Here is a 20,673-nt window from a genome sequence, read left to right as displayed (position 1 = left end):
CACAGCAGGGCGGCCGTTGGCCCTAGCCTGTAGAACGCCGCGGGCCCACAGCGGGGCAGGAGGCGCTCAAGCAGGGGGGCCCGCGCAGCCCTACTTTGAGAACGCCTCGGCCACACCGCGTTGAAACACCGCTACAGCAGCTTCCGTTTAGGCAATTAACGATTGTTAAAGCATCCTTGGCGCTACTTAATTCTAACGCCGTCACTCAGTTGACAAGACGTAACACGCAAGTACCAGAAAGCAAAAGCCCATGCTTCTACTGTCAGTTTTCCGACACTGACTGCAAACAAGTTTTAATGAGTACACATTTTCTTAATTAATGCTTTAATAGTTTTGATTAAGATCTCAGAAAAATGTATTTCAAAATACAACTCTGGTACTACTTAAGCAGGCTGCAGAAATATATTTGAACAAAAGGAATGAGCAAAGAATTCTGAGGGGGGGAAAACCAACTTTCAAAGAAAATGGTGAATTGTCAAAAAAAATAATAAAAATAACATTGTGTTTTTCTTCAGAGGGAAGAGGGGAACAGAGATACCAATCCAGTATCTCCTGTTCCAGAAAGTTCTGATGCTGAATTGTGACCAGGGCACAGTTTCCAATTGAAAGTAAATTCAAACTCCAAAACAAGTATTTAAGTTTAAAGAAATTCAGTTTTCTTTGCCCTCTTCAACAACTTTTGTTTGTGAAAATGTTTGGCAGGGCCTTTCTTTTGAATATTTTGAAATTAAAATCTGTTTCAAGGACTAGGTATCACAGGTGTGATGTGGGAAATGCAGACACTGTTTGATGTTCAGCTGCTTTTATTTATTCTTGCAACTGACAGCTACTCATTAGAAAAATTAGAAGAACAGACCACAGAAGGTGAATTCTTTGAATCAGATTATGAAACAAAATGTCATTAATCTGAAGGACCTTTTAAGTTTAAAATCCAAAACAAGTGGTGGCAGTGGCAGCAGTGCAAGCACTTTTGTATTACACTGAGTATTAAAATGTTTTTGCTATTATGATTGCTCTGATGCCTGACTTTCAGGCTTCTTTAACATTGATGTAGTCAAGCCACTGCATATGTCTGACTATAATGCCACAGGCCCCAATGTGCAGCAATGAAGTACAGGAGTTGTTTTCAAGTTTCAGTCTTGCATAATTAATACAAGTAAAAAATGTGGAAGAACAATTCTCTAGCTGAAAATACAAATTTTAACTATTTTAAAAATGAGAAAAAAAATAGTAAATGGCTCTTATTTATAGGCTTGACCACCTCTTTTCCTGATGACTTAAGAGGCAACATGAACAGCAACACATTCTCTTTTTCTTCTGCTTTGTAAAATGATTCTGAAGTCAGTGTCTTGAAATCCCATCCTTCACTGAAAATTAGAGCAGTAAGAAAAAATAGTTAGCACAATTCCCCACTCCATAAGAACATTTTGATTGGAACCAGACCACTGCTCTTGGCTGATTCTTTCAGAGATGGATACCTTTATGATAGCTTTTTCTGTTGAAAATTAACTTAGTCAGTAAAGAAAGGCTTCTTTATGAGCATTCGCAAAACCACATAGGCCTACTTAACTTGATTCCTATACAAATGCAGTACCCAAGCCTCACCTATATGTGAATTATTTTAAGCATGAGAATCACTGTTAAGTGATTTCTGGACAAGCCAAATGCACCAAAAAAAATATCACCTCATTTTGTACTACATTCAGAAAACACGCTAGCATTCAGAGCCAGCGTACATCTCATCAACCATTCTTTAAGCACGTAATATTTAGAGTAGTATTTATTCAAAGCTCCCACAGGCACAGTTGTTATGCAGTGTAATTTGTGTTTTCTGGCTCCAGTGGCAAAATTAAAAGCATTCAGAATTTCATCCTTTTCACATTAGTTCAATGTGTACTCACTGAATTTAATATCCCACTAACTTACAGGGTCCAGTTACATTTTATCATCTTTTCAGAAAATGACATACATTAATAAGAACTAGAGACAGACCACTTACCTGAGCACTGAAGCATTTTCCACTCCTTCTGAAACTGGTCTCTCAATATTTTCATTTTATTTACTTTCTCTTGGGTAGGAGGTACGTAAACTCCAAAGTGAGGTGTAGAAGCACCAAGTAGTATTTTGGCTACACTTTGCATTAAATTTATATCTTTGTCCTATTTAAGAAGAAAAAAAAAGTACTACTAGAAACCAAATTTTATTTCTGTATTACATGAAGTAAATTTAAACAAGCTGTTGTAGTTCCTAGTATCAGTAGCAAGAAATAGCAACTTTGCATTTTCAAATGTGTCAAAATGAGGAAGGTTTTTTTCTGAAAAAGTTAAATTTTATCTCCTGTAAAACTTGTTTCTTGCAAACTGAGAAAGAATCTCAGTTTTCTGATTCTAGTTGAAATGAAATTATGCTGGGTTAGAGGTAGGAAATGTTAGGATGGATGGGGAGCTTGTTTATTTCATGGATCACGTACTTTCTATTGGCAGAAGAGAGTGATATATTTTGTGGTAGAAAACAGTGAAATATTTTGCTTCATCCAGAAGTGACCTTTTCTCAACTCCTGACAGCCTAAATCTATACCATTTGCTTGCAGAAATTATATTCTGTGTTGATAGTATATGAAGATGATTATCATTTGGAAGACTGTACCTCTGTTTTCAGAAACAGTTTTTTCAGTTATTCTAAAAAGCCACCCATGTATTAGAAAATCCCCACACATCACGTAATCCTGTTATGGAGCTACCTGCAGAGTACCAGTAAAGAAGTATCAGTAGTTTTTTGGTTTTGAAGCTGCATGACTAAATTCCTTTTTATTTCTCAGTTTAAGAATTTTATACTCCTAATTAGTAATGTGCAAATACACTATTCCTGTATACTGTATATCATGTACAAATTATTTTATCTTGGACAATTTATGTACCAGTAAAACAAAATACATTTGAGAAGATGACAGCATAAAGTATGTTAAAACTTACTTAATTGTCAGCCTAATTAATAGTATGGCTTTAACTGGATACTTGCAGAATAAAATTGGACTTGTGAACATTTGTTGTTTCTCATTAAAGAAGAGCTAAAAGCACAAAACCAATCAAGAGTTACTGGTTTTACAGCACACAGCAAAATTGTGATACTCACAGCCACAGGAAGCTGCAGAGGGCAAGAGTGTTGAGTTCTTTAAGAGATTAGACAAAGTAATGGAAGGTATGCTCGCTGTCACTTATCACACACTGGTCTGGATACAACCTCCAACTTCCTAAATGCAGAAATCCTTAATGTGGTAGTATATGGAAACACTGGACTAGGGGAAAGATCCACATATTCTTTATTTCCTTTCCCATGTTCTTTACCAGAAACACAAAGCTCAAGTAGATCAGTCTTCAGTTATGTATTATGGCAACTCAGATCCCTTAAAGGGTACATGCTATTTTGATTTATTTGCTGAAAGAAGGAAGTTGTGTGTGATAAAGTACAGCATGGGGAGGAGAAAATTTAGTGGTTTAAAAGAAATATAACAGTGGGCTGCTTTGAATCACCTTTGATGGAAAGAGGCCATATAATTAACAGAGAGTAAGCCTCCCTTTTGAGAGGACAGCTCTGAGCTGTGCCGAGTGCTGCACTTTGGCTACAGCAATCCCATGCAGAGCTATAGGCTGGGGTCGGAGTGGCTGGAGAGCTCCGACAGAGAGGGACCTGGGGGTGCTGATCGACAGCCACCTGAATATGAGCCAGCAGTGTGCTCAGGTGGCCAGGAGGGCCAATAGCATTCTGGCCTGCATTAGGAATAGTGTGGCCAGCAGGAGCAGGGAGGTCATAGTGCCCCTGTACTCTGCTCTGGTTAGGCCGCACCTTGAGTACTGTGTCCAGTTCTGGGCTCCTCAGTTTAAGAAGGACATTGAGACACTTGAGCGTGTCCAGAGAAGGGCAACAAGGCTGGGGAGAGGCCTTGAACACAAGCCCTATGAGGAGAGGCTGAGGGAGCTGGGATTGTTTAGCCTGGAGAAGAGGAGGCTCAGGGGTGACCTTATTGCCCTCTACAACTACCTGAAGGGTGGTTGTAGCCAGGAGGGAGTTGGCCTCTTCTCCCAGGCAACCAGCACCAGAACAAGGGGACACAGTCTCAAGCTGCGCCTGGGGAGGTTCAGACTCGAGGTGAGGAGGAAGTTCTTCACCGAGCGAGTCATTCGGCATTGGAATGGGTTGCCCAGGGAGGTGGTTGAGTCATCGACCCTGGAGGCGTTCAAGGGGAGATTGGACGTGGCACTTGGTGCCATGGTCTAGTCATGGGGTCTGTGGTGTCAGGTTGGACTCGATGATCCTCGAGGTCCTTTCCAACCTAAGTGATACTGTGATACTGTGATACTGAGCTGTGAATCCCAGGTGAAAAGGGGAAGTTAAATCCTCGAACTGTGACAAACTACCAGAACATCTACTATCTATACACATAACCATGGGCTTGTATTCATGCCTCATCTTCTGTCATGCAGGCTGCCTACAACTCAGTATGTATCTGTGTCTTGTCGTCTTCTCAGGAAAGAAACAAACTTGGGCTATTTACATCATGAACTCAGGGGTAGCAAAGAGTATAGATAACAGCCAGTATTTTCTACCAGACAGCCTGAAGCAATTCATACTAAGCATGCTGCTGTCTGGTTTGAGTCCTGCCTAGGCACTCTGAAGTACCAGAGCTTAGCACCATTTCTTACCTCAATCACTGCAAAAATCCGAGACTCAGCTAATCCTTGTAGTAAAGCAAAAAGTAGAGATATCCCATTTATTCCAAGGCTCCTGTTTGGTCCAACAGCTATTACTGTCAAGTTCGGTTGGTAACTATATGCTACAGGAAGAATGAATCCAAGTACAGCAAAAAAGAAGTCATTTCCTTCGGCATCCTTTAATAATAAGGACAAACTTTAGTAAGAACGTAAAGCCCCAGATATGAAACAAAACAGTAAGGCAATTCTCAAAAAGCTCTTGATTGATCTGGCCAACAGGATACTGAGCTATTTTCACCAAAATTTTATATTGAACATGCAGATTATTCATTTTTTCCTTAGTGTCTTCATACTGTAACTTCTTGTGTCTTGTTGAAGATGAACTACAATAGCTACTGAAGATTTCCTCAAACCTATGCATTGTAATACACTCTACAGACCTGTAAAGGAGTAGTACCCTGGGCAAAGGCAAGAAAAGGAAATATTTTCAAAGGTCAAAACTGCAGTGAGGGGTGTTCACTATTGGAATGTGCTACCCAGGGAGGTGGTGGAGTCACCGTCCCTGGAGGTGTTCAAGAGGGGATTGGACATGGCACTTGGTGCCATGGTTTAGCCATGTGGTCTGTGGTGACAGTTGGACTTGATCTTTGAGGTCTCTTCCAACCTTGGTGATTCTGTGATTCTCAATGACATTTTATGAATCTATAAATATATGGTTTCTGTTAAAAGTTTTTCCAGAAAATAAACCTTACCTCTTTCCAGTTCAGAGAAATATAGTGTTTGGAGCTGCTCTTTCCAGTCTGTTCTTTCTCACAAATATGTATAGTTAGTATTTTTCTGTAAAAAAAATCCACATCTGAGTATTTAACCCACAACTTCAAATGAGATGAAATGTCCTTCTCTTACATCATTCTCTAAGTAATAGTTCGTAACGCAGTAGCAAGTAACTATTTTCATTACTAAATGCCATAATGTAAACACCAATTAAAACTTGTAAGGAAAAAAGGGAAGTGGCAAAAAAACTTACAGAAAAGATGACTTTCAATAAGGAACTCAGGATCAGTAGTATGTAATCCCTTTAATTACAGGAGACTACCCTATAACTAGTAATTTCTTTATTACTTTATATTTTCAATAACAATGTAGCATTCAATTAATATAGAAGGATCACACTTTATATCTCTATATAGAGAGAGATATATTTATATATTTATATATATACACCACTAAACTCATGAAGTGGCACTAGAAGATAGTGATTTGTCTTTTGAAATGTATTTGGTGATGTTTTGTATTTTGTCTCAAGCTAAACAATGAACATCAGCTCAGGGCTGATTCCTTAATGTAGATTTCACCATACATACGGACACTTATGAACGTTTTTTAAGCCTCCAGGATTTGCCTCTCTGAAGCAAAGGGAAATCTCACCTGTCTTCTGTGTTTGGTATGATTTGCATGTCTCCAACAAATATACAAAGCACTCTGCAGAAAACAAAAATATACATACAAGTAGGGTTTTTTTTTTTATTAGTGCAACTTGCTTAAAGAGTTTGCATGTAGATTAGATAAATAAAAAGAATGTGTATTGTTTCTGAATCTGGTCCATTGGGAGCATAAAGAAAACACATTTATGATAGCTCAAGGGAGCTCCTTTTCTCCCATCAAATACTGGAGAGAAAAAACACACTCCACAAACCCCAAACCAACCAAAACCAAAGAAAACGTCCTCTGGCCAAAACCAATTGCAATCTAGCAAAGAAAATGTAGGCTAGCACAGCAGTCATCCTCACAAATGTTTTGTCTTTGGGAAGGCAAAAGGGTTTTGCTGGCATGTACAATATTGTCTGTACTACATATTGAAAATGCTATGTGCACGGAGATGCTTTCTGGTTTAAAATGAAGGTTTCAAAAGCAATTTGTCATATTTCACACAATTTAATATTTTGACAAAGGGCCCCAAATGTAAAGGTACAAATTCACCTTTGAAATCCAAAACGAACAGAATGTCTTAGGGCAACAGCAGCAGAAACAGCAGCTGTGGGTGATTCTGTAATCCCATTGCATACCTGCAGAATATATTTTTCAAGATCATGTAATTTCTTATTTGTAACAAATGTATTTTTACTTGTTTTCATGTATCATTCCAAGAAAACTACAGCTGTATGAAAGATCTTAATGATCTAGTATCATAGGGTTAAGAAACTGTTCTTTATTTTCTACAGAAAGGTCATATTTTATTATTATGCCAGGAGCTGTTCTATTACATCTAAAGTATGGTTCTGTGCTGAAAGGCAACTGTAAAGATAGATTTTGCAGGGGAAGGTCATCTTTACCGGTTCTCTTGATCATTGCAGATTGGATACATTCAGTGTGCCAGTAGGCAAACTGCACCAGAAAAATGTATCCTATGAAAAAGGAGGTTGCCCCTGAATTATGATTCTGACTCTTCTTTTAGCCTAGGTGAGCTATTCCTTTCTGGAAAATACGACAACAGTATTACTCAGTCAGTGCTTCCGTAGTCATTTGTGTTGTGCAGTGCTTTGAACTCAACATGAAAGCTAACCAAAAAGATAACATATGCTCCACTTCCTCACTCCTCTTTGTATTTGCCAATTAAAAAAAAAAAAGGCTCAAAGGCTCAGCTTAGCATCTGCAACTCATGAAAGGTTTTGAGTTTTATCCAGCTACCTATTTTTTCCCTAATCTATTTATAGGTTGTCCTAGAGGGATGTACAGCCTAAAACGTTAGAAAAGAGTATCTGAGATCTACATATGTGATTTCCAACAGCAAGAAAATGGCTTAGAAGAAAAAGGCCATTCTGGCAGTTACTCTTCCTTGCAGGCCTGGTACTCCAAGAGAGCTTTTCACTCAGAGGGAGAAAACTATTTATTATGAAGTAATATGCTTCATTTGTTTGCAGATTCTCCTCTTTGCTTCTCCAAGCTTTTATACATAAACACGTACATGCACCCTATAAGCCTGTTCCTGACCCTGCAAGAATCAAAATGCTGAACTGGAATCCCAGCATGCAGCTCCACTAAAGCGAGGAGGGGGACAGGGTGTGCAATGTGCTTGCGCGGTGTGTTTGTAAAAATCAAAATCTACTCTTGAGTAGACTGCTGTACAAATAACAGCAAGTGGATGCAGCTGCAGATAGCATACCATCTCATAATGCATAGCAATGCAGAAGTAAACTACCCTAAGGACAAAAGGTAATATTGTGCAGCAAGCAGGAAATTTTTTTGACGTTTCCTGTTCAGATATCTTATTGCTGCTCACTGATGCTTGACTGGAAGAGTGAACGCCTGGCTCACCTGTATGTCTGAGAGTGATGAGAAGGTTCCCACTTTCTCATAGACTGTAACTGCAGAAAATCAGGACAGTATCTTGCCCAAAGATCATTATAAAGATGCCTCAGGGTTAATGAAGATCCCTCACTGGTTGTTTTCTCACCCTGCATACTCACTTGTAGCTAATCACATTCTAGCTGAGATTAGTGGGGCCGTGAACTACACAGTAACTAATACCTGGATGACAATAAAGTAGAAGCAGAAGAAATCAGAAGAATCCGACTCTCTCCCCACTCCCCAAGATTATAGCAGTTTATTACCTCCTTCTTAAGTATTTTATCTAGGACTGCCAACATACTGCCAAGAGAGAGCAAAGTTTTGTCCTCTTTCACAAGGTCTGCATAAAAAGCACTGTAAAATAAATTATATGAAGAAAAACTAGGTCATAAGCAATAATGCTTTCACTGGGGACACTGATAATGCTACTTTGAAGTGATCATTGACAAATTACATTTTGTATAGCTGCTACAGATTGATTCTCAAAATCTTATTTCTAACATGAAGATTACAATGCTGCTGCCTGACAGTCTTGAGCTCTCTAAGCATGCCTCCATTCTGCACTGGAAAGAAAACAAAAATGTCTGACAATACCTTGGGAATAGAGTTCTGTCAAAATTAGACTCAGACAAAAAGCTGATTTTCTGAAATTGGACCAGTTTGGGTTGTGGCTTTTTTTTCCCCCCAGCTAAAAGTGAATGCTGAGTTTTAAGGCAGTTTCTAGCAAAATCTCTCTTTAAATGAATACGTTTGCACTATTTGATCTACCTCCACTGAAATTCTTTTCTCTGGAAGTATTCTTATTAGTTCTTTAAAGGACTTCAAGGCATGAAGGACAGCCAACACCAATGTCTTCATTTTTCAAAGGAAGAAACTCTGGCTATAATTGAGTAGACTAAAGCCAAAAAGATGACCATTGCAGAGACAAAGCTAGATAAGGGTCTGTATAGAGACCTCTTATCTTCATAATTATGTGGAAAATTAGATAGGACCAACCTGACAAGAGCTTTCAGTTCAGTTTTGTCCATTTCCTTCACCAAATGGACAGAGTGTAAATATGTTGAACCTTTAGAGTCAGTTGTTGCCGTTTTGATAGGAGGCACTGGAAACAGAACATTTGTCATGTGCCTTTCCAAAAACCTTTCTACTCGGGCAGTTTCACTGATGTTAGTTATCTGAGATTCATGTTCTGTGGAGGAACTTGGATTAGCCTTCTTCAGTAGGTGGGATTTGGTACTCAAGTTTTGCAAAAACGATGTATCTAGAAAAAAAAGAGGGGGTTCCTATGTATTAATTTGTGAGCAGTGTGTTAATATTTGGTTACCTTTATTAACAAACCAGACTACATTGTATTCATAGTATGCATATTTATTTCCATGCACTAGGTACATTTTTTCCTGCCGTGGGTGTTTTTTCAGTGTTGCCACATTTGTTCTGAACTAGAGAAAGGTCATTATGATAATAAATCTTAGGCCTGTATTTTTGACACAAAACCCTCAAAGTGCTATTTTTTGGCACGATGTTTACTAGCTGCAGAAGTTCTTTTCAGACCAGCCGAAGACATGGCCTTGAATGAAGCCTTACAATGCTTCATCAGTTACTTGATTAATAACTGGTAGTTGTTATTTTAATCCATTGGTGTTAATAATTTTGAATTGCCATATTAATCCATTTATCAATCACATTTGCTTGAAGAAAAAGAAGAGTAATTACCTTCATACATCAACCATTTCCAGTATGGTTTATGTGCTGCTCTCACATTCTGAATAGATTCAACAGCACTACAAAAGAAACAGGATTAACAGTATCAGCACTGCTGAAAAATACAGGAAACATAACTTACCTCAATGAAAAAGCAAAACCAAAACACCCAATTGAACATTAACAAGAATGCAGAAAGATGAGAGTCAATAAGCAAATTGCTTGGAAGGACTAGGTTCAAGAATAAGAAAAAAGAGAAGTGGTGAACACGTGGTATGCACATGTTTACATACATTGAGTGATATCTCAGTTCTGCTGTTGGAGGAAGCACATCTGCCCCTGACTTCAGGAAAAGCATGGTTTCACTGTCTTTCTGTGCTCCAACAGATTTTATTTACACAATATAAAGATGCATTCTTCCTGGTATTTGGTAAATGGTCCTATTAAATTAGCTATCATAAAAATGTAACTCAAATCATGTTAATACCGGACAAATCACCTTTGAGATTTCAAGAGTTGGGCTGATACAATGAACGAATATGCAATCAGCTCTCTATTGCCTAGGATGATAGCAAACAGATATTATCCTGAGTCTGTGGAAAAGAAAAAGTTGGGGGTGGAAGGGTATGGGATTTATAGAATCACAGAATGGGCTGGGTTGGAAGGGACCTCCAAAGGTTATCTAGTCCAACCCCCCTCCTCTGCAGAAAGCAGCAAAATGTTCAAAGTGCTTATATTTTTAGTCTGACAGATACCTGGGTTGTTCTAGAATTCTTCATATGCTTACCTTAGGCAAGGTGCCATTTCTCCAGTTATTTGAGGTATAGGATCTCCAAGCAAAGTTTTTACAGTCATGCATACTGATTCAGACAATGACTTTAAGTGGTATCCACCCTAGAAAAAAAAGTATTGTGTGTGACCTGAGGAAGGCTTTTTCCCCCAAAAATATATTTGGATTTACAGGGTATGCAAGTACACACAAGTCAAGGATCTTTTATCTGAAAACAGGCTACTTGCTGAACTTCACTGGCATCCTATGAGTCAACTCACTTCATCATCATTTGATTAATTTCAGAAATTACTCATGACCTTGCCATGAAAACCCTGGAAACAAATGCCTTCTCCATTCCTCTCCATAACATGCCATCTTTTGTGTGGAAGATTCTTTAGAAGGCACGTACTATCACTGTACTCTAAAATGTCTGTAGAAGGCAAAACTCCTATGGCCTGACCCTTCTGAAATACTGTTTTCCAAATGGTTTGGCAGAATTTGGAGAACAACTGAAAATATATTTAAGACTGCTAGACTGCAGATGACAGATTGCTTCCTGCATACCACCTGTGGAGCAGTCACAACATCTGTGTTATGAAAGCATGCTTATTTGCACTTCATCTAGTGGACAGAAATAACTGTAATAACCTGCTGGAAAGAAGGATGATGGAATAAAAGTCAGCAAAACAGAAGTCAAGTGAATCAATTAACAGTTCATTCTTGGAGATCTTGTTGGCAGTAATTATTTCCATGCACTTATTTATCTGAAAAGCCACCATCTTTCTAACATGCTGCAGAAACAGGGAGTTGGAACCTGGATTTAAAAAAAATGGGGGAAACAACTTTTTAATTTAAAAAAAAAAAAAAAGTAAAAATTAAAAGCAGCTCTTAAAAAGAAGAGCTTGCACAGAGGCTTAAATAAAAAAAAAAGAGGGAAGTCAGGAAGAGCTCCATTATTCAGAGCATGTTTAAATTAAAGGTCTTTTTTTATATTCTCCTGGAGTAAGATATACTTGTAAAAACAGTGGTAATGCAGCTTACTAGCCAAATATATTTTAATGAGGTTGGGACTGTCCAGAGCAGTGGACTAGTCACTGTGCATAAGAACTCAATGTATCTGTGGACAACATCTTGTTTTTAAGAATGAGCATATGACTTCTCTGTTTAAAAAGAAAAAAAAAATCATCAGTTTTTAGGACATGTTTCTTGCAGTGTACAAGAACACTGTCAAATCTTTCCCCATTTTTGCATTCCTGAATCTCGAAAGAAAATATTCTTTTATTAAGAAGTTTCACTTCCTCGCTCATAGCTTGCCCCGTATGGCTTCAAAACAAAGATCCTACCCTTGGAAGTAAATTTCTGTAGTCTTTACCTCTAGGATGACACACAGCTTTCCATTAGCTAACTGCTTCAGGAAATAGGTAAGATGGGCAAAAACCTCAGGAGTGGCATTCATTTGACCCTAAATGAAAGGGGGAAAAAAAAGTGTAAGAGATGAAATCCTGTATCAAAAACACTGGTAACAAAATCGCAAACATGTAAGTCTGAAATACAAGAGTCCCAGCTAGAATACTGTAATGCTTGCCTCTTGCTATATCTAACAAAATTCTGAAACAACTGGTTTAAAGGAAGATGCAAAAAACAACACCACAGGAATTACACCTATGGGATAATCTGTCTTTACATGTCATCTTGTAGTATTTAGTGAGTTGGAGTCAGCTTATGTTTTTAGCTTGGTCAAAGTGCATTTCACCTAGCAGTCACAAGACATTCAGGAGACAGGGATATTTTGTGAAAAGACTCATGACTAAGAACACAAAGGCACAAGCTACTTACTTCAGGGTCTCCAATTCCAGAATCATATCCAGAGGAGACAAGAACCAGTTGGGGATCAAACTGTTAGAAAACAGAGGGAGTTGTAGCGTATTCTTATGTCCCATTTTCAATGTTGTGCTAGATTTCAACTGTAATAACTAATTATTTCAACTAGCACAAATGAAGACTCTCCTTGAATAAAAACTAAGACTATCCTTTCACACTATTTTAAGTTCTGCTGGAGCAGTTGCAGACCATTGTATTCAATATTTAAAAGCTAATATTTCATAAATATTATTCACTTGATCAGAAGAAATAATGTGTTAACTATGCTACTGGCAAGTATTGCATCTCTACAAAAATATTCAATGGTATCCGCTTAAGAAGTACTTAAGAAAGAGTCTTTGGTTTTGCTATTCAAATAGCAGAGCAGTAGAAAAATTACCTCAAAAGCCATGGGAAGCAGTACATGAAAAAATGCAGCAAGATAATCTGAATTTTCCATCCCAATCTGCAGAATATGAGAAATATAGGTTGTACTTTCCTGTTGGAATAAATTTTCTAAGATTTTTCAAGACTTTAGGGAAATACAGTATAAAAAGTTAAAGACAAGGCAATCTTATGAGGTCAAGTAAAACAAATTCCATGTAAGTAAAATGAATAAATATCCACCATTTTCAATCTTAAGAATAAGGTTCACTTTTCTGTTGAACAAGGATGGATGTAATCATCTCCTGAAATACCTTCTAATTTGATAGGAAGGCAAGAGAAAAAACACATTTGGTTTTTTCTCCCTCTTTTCTCATTTTTATTTAGACATTGTCACATTCTGAATCACTTTTTTTTAGCAGACATTCCGCTGACACGAAGGAGGTACACTGTGCTAAGACACCTGCCAAATAGGTAAAGCAGTGCACTTCTCAAAGTGTTACATAAAGCATGAGATACTAAGCTGTTGCACTTGCTTTGTTGTGCTGTAAAAACATTTACCTTATTCCAAGGCAAATTTATGTTAAAACCTGTTCCTTTTCCCAGACCCACAGCATGATAATCAGATTCTTTGAGTGATGGCCAGAATTCCTGATGTTCATAGCGATGCCAGGAAAAATACAAAACACTAAAAGATACAAAAACCAAATTCAACTTGACAAAAAGACTCTGGAATTAATTTTGTATTTGCAAAAAAGAATGGTCCTTTCTCCTTAGTTCCCTTAATGGACATGGACTGTGAAACTTGGTACATTAGGCCTGATGTCAAAATTAACCTACATGCATGCACTCTCTTCAGATCAAAGACAGGGCATTTTCAGGAGAGCAGACTTGTTTCTAGAATCTGTTTCCATGACTCTTCCAAAACCAGTATGAAGCCCAGGAATTTTATGCAATTACTACCTGAATACTTCAACTGAGAGATTCCCAAAATCAGAGGATATAAGTATTGCCTGAATACTGGCATGAAGACATCTCACTACCAGTAAGCCAATACAATCATATTGTTCATCTTGTGGTTTTCTATTGTTGTTGCTTTTAAAATTTTCCCTCTATTTTATGACAAGTCAAAGACAGTGACTAAAAAAAGCAAGAAGAGTGTTTTGTAAGATTCTAGGATTAAACGCTTTAAAATATTATTCTCTACAGAGGCAAACAATCTTTAACCATCTAACATTTAAAAAAAAATAAAATAACATATCCTTCAAACCTTGGATCCTCTTCAAAGATATACTGAGTTCCTTGCCCATGGTGCACATCCCAGTCAACAACTAGGATTCTGCGTAGAACAGTAGAAGAAAACATTCAGTGGAAGAACTACAGTATCTTGAGCTAAAGGAGGTACAGAAGAATAATGTTTTTCTGACCCAAAAGGTACATGACACCCAGAATGTTCCAGATATTAAAATACGTTACAACATAAACTGTTATCAAAATGCACTTACCTCTGTAGACCATATTTCAGTTTGGCATATTCTGCTGCAATAGCAACATTGTTGAACAAACAGAACCCATTAGCTGCATTTCTCTGACTGTGGTGACCTGGAGGTCTAAACCAAAGTTTTATATGGTTACTCACAACAAAAGAAATATTGGGAAGAAGTGAAAACTCTCACATGTATTCTTACCTCACTAATGCCATTCCATTACACACTTTTCCTGACATCACAGCATCCACCAGCTGCAAAGTTGCTCCTACTGCTAGCCTGGCACAGTGGTAAGTGTTCTGGAAAAGAAATGCACAGCTGTCATCACTCACTCACTCAGCTTGTTTCAAACTAACCATGTATGATGTGTTTTTGCACCCCAACAGTAACCTGCCTCAACATAATTCTACTTGGCTGAGGATGTATGCATAGTTGAAGGCAGAATTTTACAATGCAGATTCCAGTGTGCTTTCTACTAGGTTTACCTGTGATCACCATATCCTTTATAAGGATGGTCTCTCTGGAGCAGTTAAGAAACAGGAGATGGACATATTGACCTGACTAGTAGAATAACATAGCACCTTTGAAAATAAGGAATGAAACCTTAGAGAAACAAAACAAGAAAGGCTTTAGCTGGCATAAAATGCAAGAGCAGTGGTTATCAAAATATGATTTGCAGGTCACTAATGGTCTACAGTGACAGTAAGTGACAAACACAGGGCTATACTGGCACAATATAATTGCAGAATAGATGACAGGACACTCAACCAATTTAAATTACGGCATTACACTAAACTTGAAACAGGCAACAATAATAGAATAAATAAGTCTACTTAAATAGCAAAAAAAAAAAAAGTATCAGCAATTTTCCCCTACTTAGAAACATGCCACTCAAATGTAATAACAGAAATACCAGTAACTCCCAACAGAGGAAGCAGTTTAACTTACACACCGGATGGAAGAAAAAGGCATCATAATTTCCAGAGACTCTTTTCAGTTCCTCTTCATTCATTGTCTGGGTGCTTTTAGCCACTTCCAAGTGTTCAGAACTGCAGAGGAGAGAGAGATTAACACAACACTCAACTAGAAAGTTTGCTTAAACGTGAAGTCTAAGGAAAAGTAACAGAATGTATGTTAAAAGGGACTTTCTGCAAGACTTCACAAGTCTAATATGTACTCTGGAACGTTAGTTGCAGGATACAGTGGTGGGGGTGTGCGCAGGGAAAGAGTGCTATGAAAGCAATGGTTCTTGGATGTCTTGGGAATTTTACATTCTTCTCACTCTTGCAGTGGTGACAGTAAGTTGTCTTGCTTTCCAAAAAGGTTCTTCACCATGCATCAATCTATTTTTCAATCCACATTACGTATAGATAGTACCCCAACAAGAACTGAACTAGGAGTCTGACAGTCATCAGTGTGAATTGTAACAGAGAATGTGCATCTAGTCCTCCCTTGTTCTATGGAAAACGAGTACTTGAAGTAATCCTTTATCAGATGTGTATTAACTCCATCTATGACTGGTTCAAGAGTGTAATAAGTACTAACACACTAGCATCAATGTCCCCCATTTCTGTGTAACTGCTCTCCTGCCCTTGTGTAGTGAGCTGGAAATGGAGGCTGCTCTCCCATCTATGTCCTAATTTAGGATACAGTGACCATATATGTGCACCTCTAGGTGGACAGTGCCAAAGTAACTAGAATTTCACAACAAAATAAGACACATTAGTGCTAATGAAAATAAATGATGGCTTCAAAATGAAGGTATTAGCAAGAATTTAAAGACCATACGAGCCTTGTGCCTAACTGTGCCCACAAACAGAACATTTACATCAAAGTGTTTTAGAAAGAAAAGACTTCTTTTATTTCTAGCTTCCCTATGGGAACCAAGACAAGACTTGGCAATTTGTCCCCAGTCATCTAGCAGGATCAACTCAAGTGGTAGTAGCAACCAAGGCTCTTCCATACCCAGTCAGCAACGTATTTAGTAAGTGTGGGATAAGGGCCTAGTTTACTGTGGCACAGGAATGCAAGTTAATTTAGTGTGCTTCGGGACCAAGGTCATTTACAGGCAAGAGATGCTTACTGTAAATGAAGATCCAAGAATGCAGCCTGCAAAAGTGACTGAAAGAGGGAGTCTTGTGAAGGCAACATGGCCCTATTTTGGCTAAAGTAAGAAACACCCAACTTCAAAACAGATTCTGAAGGCCAGAGTGCCTAAATGAAGACCTCTGCCAGATTAACTACAATTTTAATAATAAAGCTGACACCCCTCAGTATGATAACGAACCACACTAAATACATGATGAACATTCAACTATGTTAATCAACTCTCCACCCAAATCACACTAAATGACACCTAGAAGGCACAGACAACCAGGACTAGAGTATAAAACCCATGAGAAGAACATCTCTCTGGGGACAACAGAAGTGCAGTTGGGGCAGCAGCCAAGAGGTGCAGCAGTGGGTGAAGAAGCAGGAACAGTTGAGACGGAAAGACTGAGATGAAGACAGTCAGTGAGCTGTGCTCCTTTTCTTCCAGGGACATCCTTATTGGTAAGAAATGCAACTTCAATATATGGCTTAACTTTTACTGCATTTCTATTCTATAGAGCTACAGCAAAGGTTTGCTTATCTGATGGTGCTGAATGTTACCCAGGATTTATTGCCTTGAGATCATCTTACAGTCAGTAAATTTAGCACTGGCAATTCTGAGTCCGTTTTATCTGTCACCTTAATAAATTAAACCATTTGATTAGCTTTGTAAACTTATACAGAGCAAGTCCTTACCAGGACACTGGAAAAAAGACACAAATATTAATTTTGTCATATAGTTCCAGTCCTAGGCTCTGAGACAGGCAGACATCAGGATCTTACCTGCATCATGACATTATGAAAATAAACTATGCTGGTACACAGAAATAATTGCATTCTAAAAATCAAATATGTTCTTAGGAAAAAATAGGTTCAGCAATCTGAAAACTTAAGCATGCCCTGGGATCAAGCTATGTTCCTCATGTCAGGGCCCTGGATGCATCCCTTCCCTCCTAGGGTTGCTGGGTTCAGAAACGGCAGAGGTAGTAATACAGTGGTCACCTTGAAACAGAGAGCTAAGAGCCTCAGTGGAGGCTTATTCCAAACAGCTCTGCTAAGAGGTCTCCCTCTACTTCCCTTGGTACTTGCTTTGAAGACAAGTGTCTCACCCTTGACTACGCTGTTGTTGTGTTGTGCAGCCCTGTCTGCGTCTGGCCATGAACACTAGTAATCTGGACCTGTGGACTGACTCTCCACCTTGACCTCAGACCTGCCATGACACTACAGATTTGTTGAGCAATCTAAACTCATGGCTGACTCTGGTTACCTTCAGCAGACCTGTGCTGCTTATCTTGCTTGGTTATTGTGTGATTGTGCCCTTGTACGTGAAGCCTCTGCCTCCGGCTGCTCTGTCATCGTGCTATGCTCTTGACTCCCCTTGCCACTGGCTGACAAGGGCAAAAAAGCACACAAGCAACACACAGAATCAATCACCTGCAGCTGGTTGCAGAATCATCACATCGAGGTGACAAATGCCAGGCAGACTTCATTGCTGTGACTTCAGAGCAGGCATGTTGCTGCTCCTCTGAACTCTCCCCATTTAGAATTGGCTGCCAAGTTTTCTGTTTACTTTGCTCTATCTCTAAGATACTTGGGAGAAAGAGGAAGTTATCCTTCTAAATAAATACCCTTTTTTCTATACTTTTAGAAGTCTCGTCCCAATTTTTACTCTGTTTACTTTTAATCCTTTGTATTCATTGCTTAAGTGTATTCATTGCAAAAGTGAGAATGGGGATTCATACTTCAGCACCTACACCACACTCAACGTTATTTCTCTATCTTTAAGCAGGACATATTTTTCATTGAGATTACTAGAACTCACTGTGACTTCGAGCAGACTTTTTAAAACAAAATAATGTATGACCTGGAGGTATGAGATCGGTTATTTCATTGAATTAATCTGAATGGTGATGAAAGTAAATTTCAGACCTGTGAACCAACAGGATCTCTTCCTCACTTCCTTCTCTGGCAGGCACATGGACACATCTTTCCACGAGATGGTAACGTTTAAGCTGCTCATAGGAGGATGACAGTCTTTCTGGCACTTCAATATCACACACAGGACTAAAACCGAGCAATAATCACATTACTATAATACCATACCAGCACAGCTAACAAATGCACTTTCTAATGTCTTCTAATGTGAGAAGAGTCAGTACACTCACAGGGGACATATGAGAATAATAGAATACCAAAATCTTTAAATGTTTTGTTGGTTTGGAATTGAGCCAAAAATTGGTTCTAAAATATGAAAATAGAAAATTAAATATTTAACAAACAAACACAAAAAAAAGAGAAACACAATACCATGATCGTTTCATGTCTCACCACTGAAAGTAGCAATGCTTAACTACAAAACCACGGATGCTGAAGAGCTGTAGATTACAATGAAGGTGAAGGGAGGTGCAGGTTTGGGAGAGAGCACAACACAGGACTGTTACCATGAACACTGCAAAGGTACTGGTCTTATTTCTGTCAATTTAAGCAAGTGATACATACCAATTTCTAAATGAATTTAACTGACAGGTTTCAGCTGAGTAAGTATAGCTATGTATTTTTCACAAGATCAATGATTCTTTAGGGTTTATAAACAATTTAATTAGTTTAAAATAGGGGGCTAATACTTCTTGTTAAGGCCTGCCAGACTAGAGGCCTACAAGTTCTCAAACCCAGCTTCAGCTCAACATTATGGCATTTGGATACAAATTGAAGTAAAATTCTTAAAAATTCTCCAAAAGGAAAAACTTCCTGTGTACTAGGAAAGCAACAGGGTATCTATCACCAGGTATTTCCTATTATGCTTATAAAAACTGTATTCACTCAGTACTTCTCTCAGAAATCCAAATAAGAAGCTGTTCATAAAAAGGACAGCAGTGACTTACTCACTCCAAAGTAGTTTATGGGTGGTCATTTCCTCATCATAAACCAGTGCTGTTCCTGAAGCCATTGCTACAGACAGAACAAACCAAAAAATCCAGATGTATAAATCAGCCAGTAAATAAATATATCTTAAACCAAACTTGTATTAGCTAGTGAGAAAATACATACACAGGGTATCTGCTTGCATGACAATTTTGCACTTTGGACTTTGTACTTGTAGAGCAACATTCAAGAAAATCATTCAGGCTTCCTCCCAACGAGACCGCAATGAGAGGCAGCAGTGTGAAGGTAAGGGCAGAGAACTTGAAAATGGATGCACACTGGCAGGATCCACTGTCCTTACCTGAATTCTCAAAACCTCGACACAGGCATTTCTAGCACAGGTGGCTGGGCTAACCCAGCTCCCCATTCCTCTCTAGCCCATGCTCGGGGCCTTGGAAAGACTGTTAAGGATCTGTGCACTGGCTTCTTTCCTCTGCAATTACACACTCATAACTCAATTTTCACGACTGGTGAGAAAGGAAGCAGCTACTTGTGAGAGCTTGTTATAAAGCCACGAAGTATGAAAGACAGGATTACAATACACCACGGATAAAACAGTCAGACGGACCCCTCGTGTTTAAAACTTGATCGTTCTTGCAAAACCCAAGACAGACATTTGAGACACACGGATGCGAGTCAAGAGGATTACAGCGCGCAGCCGGCCGCCGCGCCGCCTCACCGAAGCCGCCGGAGGTCGCGTTACCGCCAGGCGGGGAAGCTGGACAGCCCCAGAGGCCCTCACACGGCGTGGCCGAGTCCCCGGAGAGAGCCGATGCCAGCGTCCCGACCTTCGGAGCAGGTCCGCGACCAGGCCCCGGCGGCGAGCGCGGGAGGCCTGCACACCACAGCTACACAGCCCTGCGCACCGCAGCTGCACAGCCCCACGCACAGCCCCACCTAAAGCCCCTCCCGCAGCTTCCGCGGCGGCGCCGGCACTGCCGAGCGCAGTCTCCGCCCTGCGGCCCGCGGGAGTTTAAACGCCTGCTTTTAATTTTCGCCGGCAGTGGTGTCACTGTGCCTTTCACTGGTGTATAACCGGCCTTAACGTGTATACCAAGACAAAGTTTTACCTTGCTAGAGCTCTCTGTAGTAGGCCTGACCGTTTGAATTATGTCTTCATGTCAAGGAAAGTTCAACCATGGGTATTGGTTCAGTATGTAACAAATCCCAGAGCAAACAAACCTCACAACCCTGGACTGTATGGTATCCTCTAATATAAAGAGAAGTAAATAATAATTTGAACGAATATGATTGCTCCCTCATTTTTGCAGAGTAACAAGGACCTCCTTCTCAGCAGATAACATCAGACACCTCCTCCCTCCACACCAAGCTCAGGTGTGGACACTTTTCCTGCAGCTCCTAAGTGGGTCACTGGCTGCAGGGCTGCCTATGGCCCTGG

General features: G+C 39.3%; 1 protein-coding gene across 7 annotated transcripts; it reads right to left on the bottom strand.

Moving 5' to 3' along the window:
* Positions 1–785: 785 nt before the first annotated feature.
* On the bottom strand, positions 786–20,163 carry HDAC10 (histone deacetylase 10). Of its 7 annotated transcripts, none has more exons than XM_068165800.1 (21): positions 19,576–20,161; positions 19,235–19,301; positions 18,282–18,416; positions 15,214–15,310; positions 14,463–14,560; positions 14,280–14,384; positions 14,045–14,113; positions 13,336–13,462; positions 12,791–12,856; positions 12,367–12,426; positions 11,903–11,992; positions 10,546–10,652; positions 9,771–9,838; positions 9,054–9,318; positions 8,321–8,411; positions 6,690–6,775; positions 6,138–6,191; positions 5,462–5,546; positions 4,701–4,886; positions 2,000–2,159; positions 786–1,367 (listed from the first exon to the last, which is right to left on the bottom strand). In XM_068165800.1, the coding sequence occupies exons 2-21, from the start codon at positions 19,297–19,299 to the stop codon at positions 1,342–1,344; spliced, it is 2,040 nt and encodes a 679-aa protein (XP_068021901.1). In that variant the 5' UTR covers positions 19,300–19,301; positions 19,576–20,161; the 3' UTR covers positions 786–1,341. The 7 variants fall into 7 exon arrangements, 6 of the variants coding, with proteins under 6 accessions (XP_068021901.1, XP_068021892.1, XP_068021916.1 ...); XM_068165791.1 differs by having other exon boundaries at positions 19,954–20,161; XR_010990799.1 differs by lacking the exon at positions 786–1,367 and adding an exon at positions 3,133–3,250 and having other exon boundaries at positions 2,073–2,159; positions 19,954–20,163.
* Positions 20,164–20,673: the final 510 nt, after the last annotated feature.

Source organism: Melanerpes formicivorus, unplaced genomic scaffold (genome assembly GCF_026170545.1).
Source record: "Melanerpes formicivorus ecotype bairdi unplaced genomic scaffold, bMelFor1.0.p_v2 SCAF_3, whole genome shotgun sequence".
In the NCBI taxonomy this organism is placed as follows: domain Eukaryota; kingdom Metazoa; phylum Chordata; class Aves; order Piciformes; family Picidae; genus Melanerpes; species Melanerpes formicivorus.
This window is presented reverse-complemented; position numbering and strand designations above follow the sequence as displayed.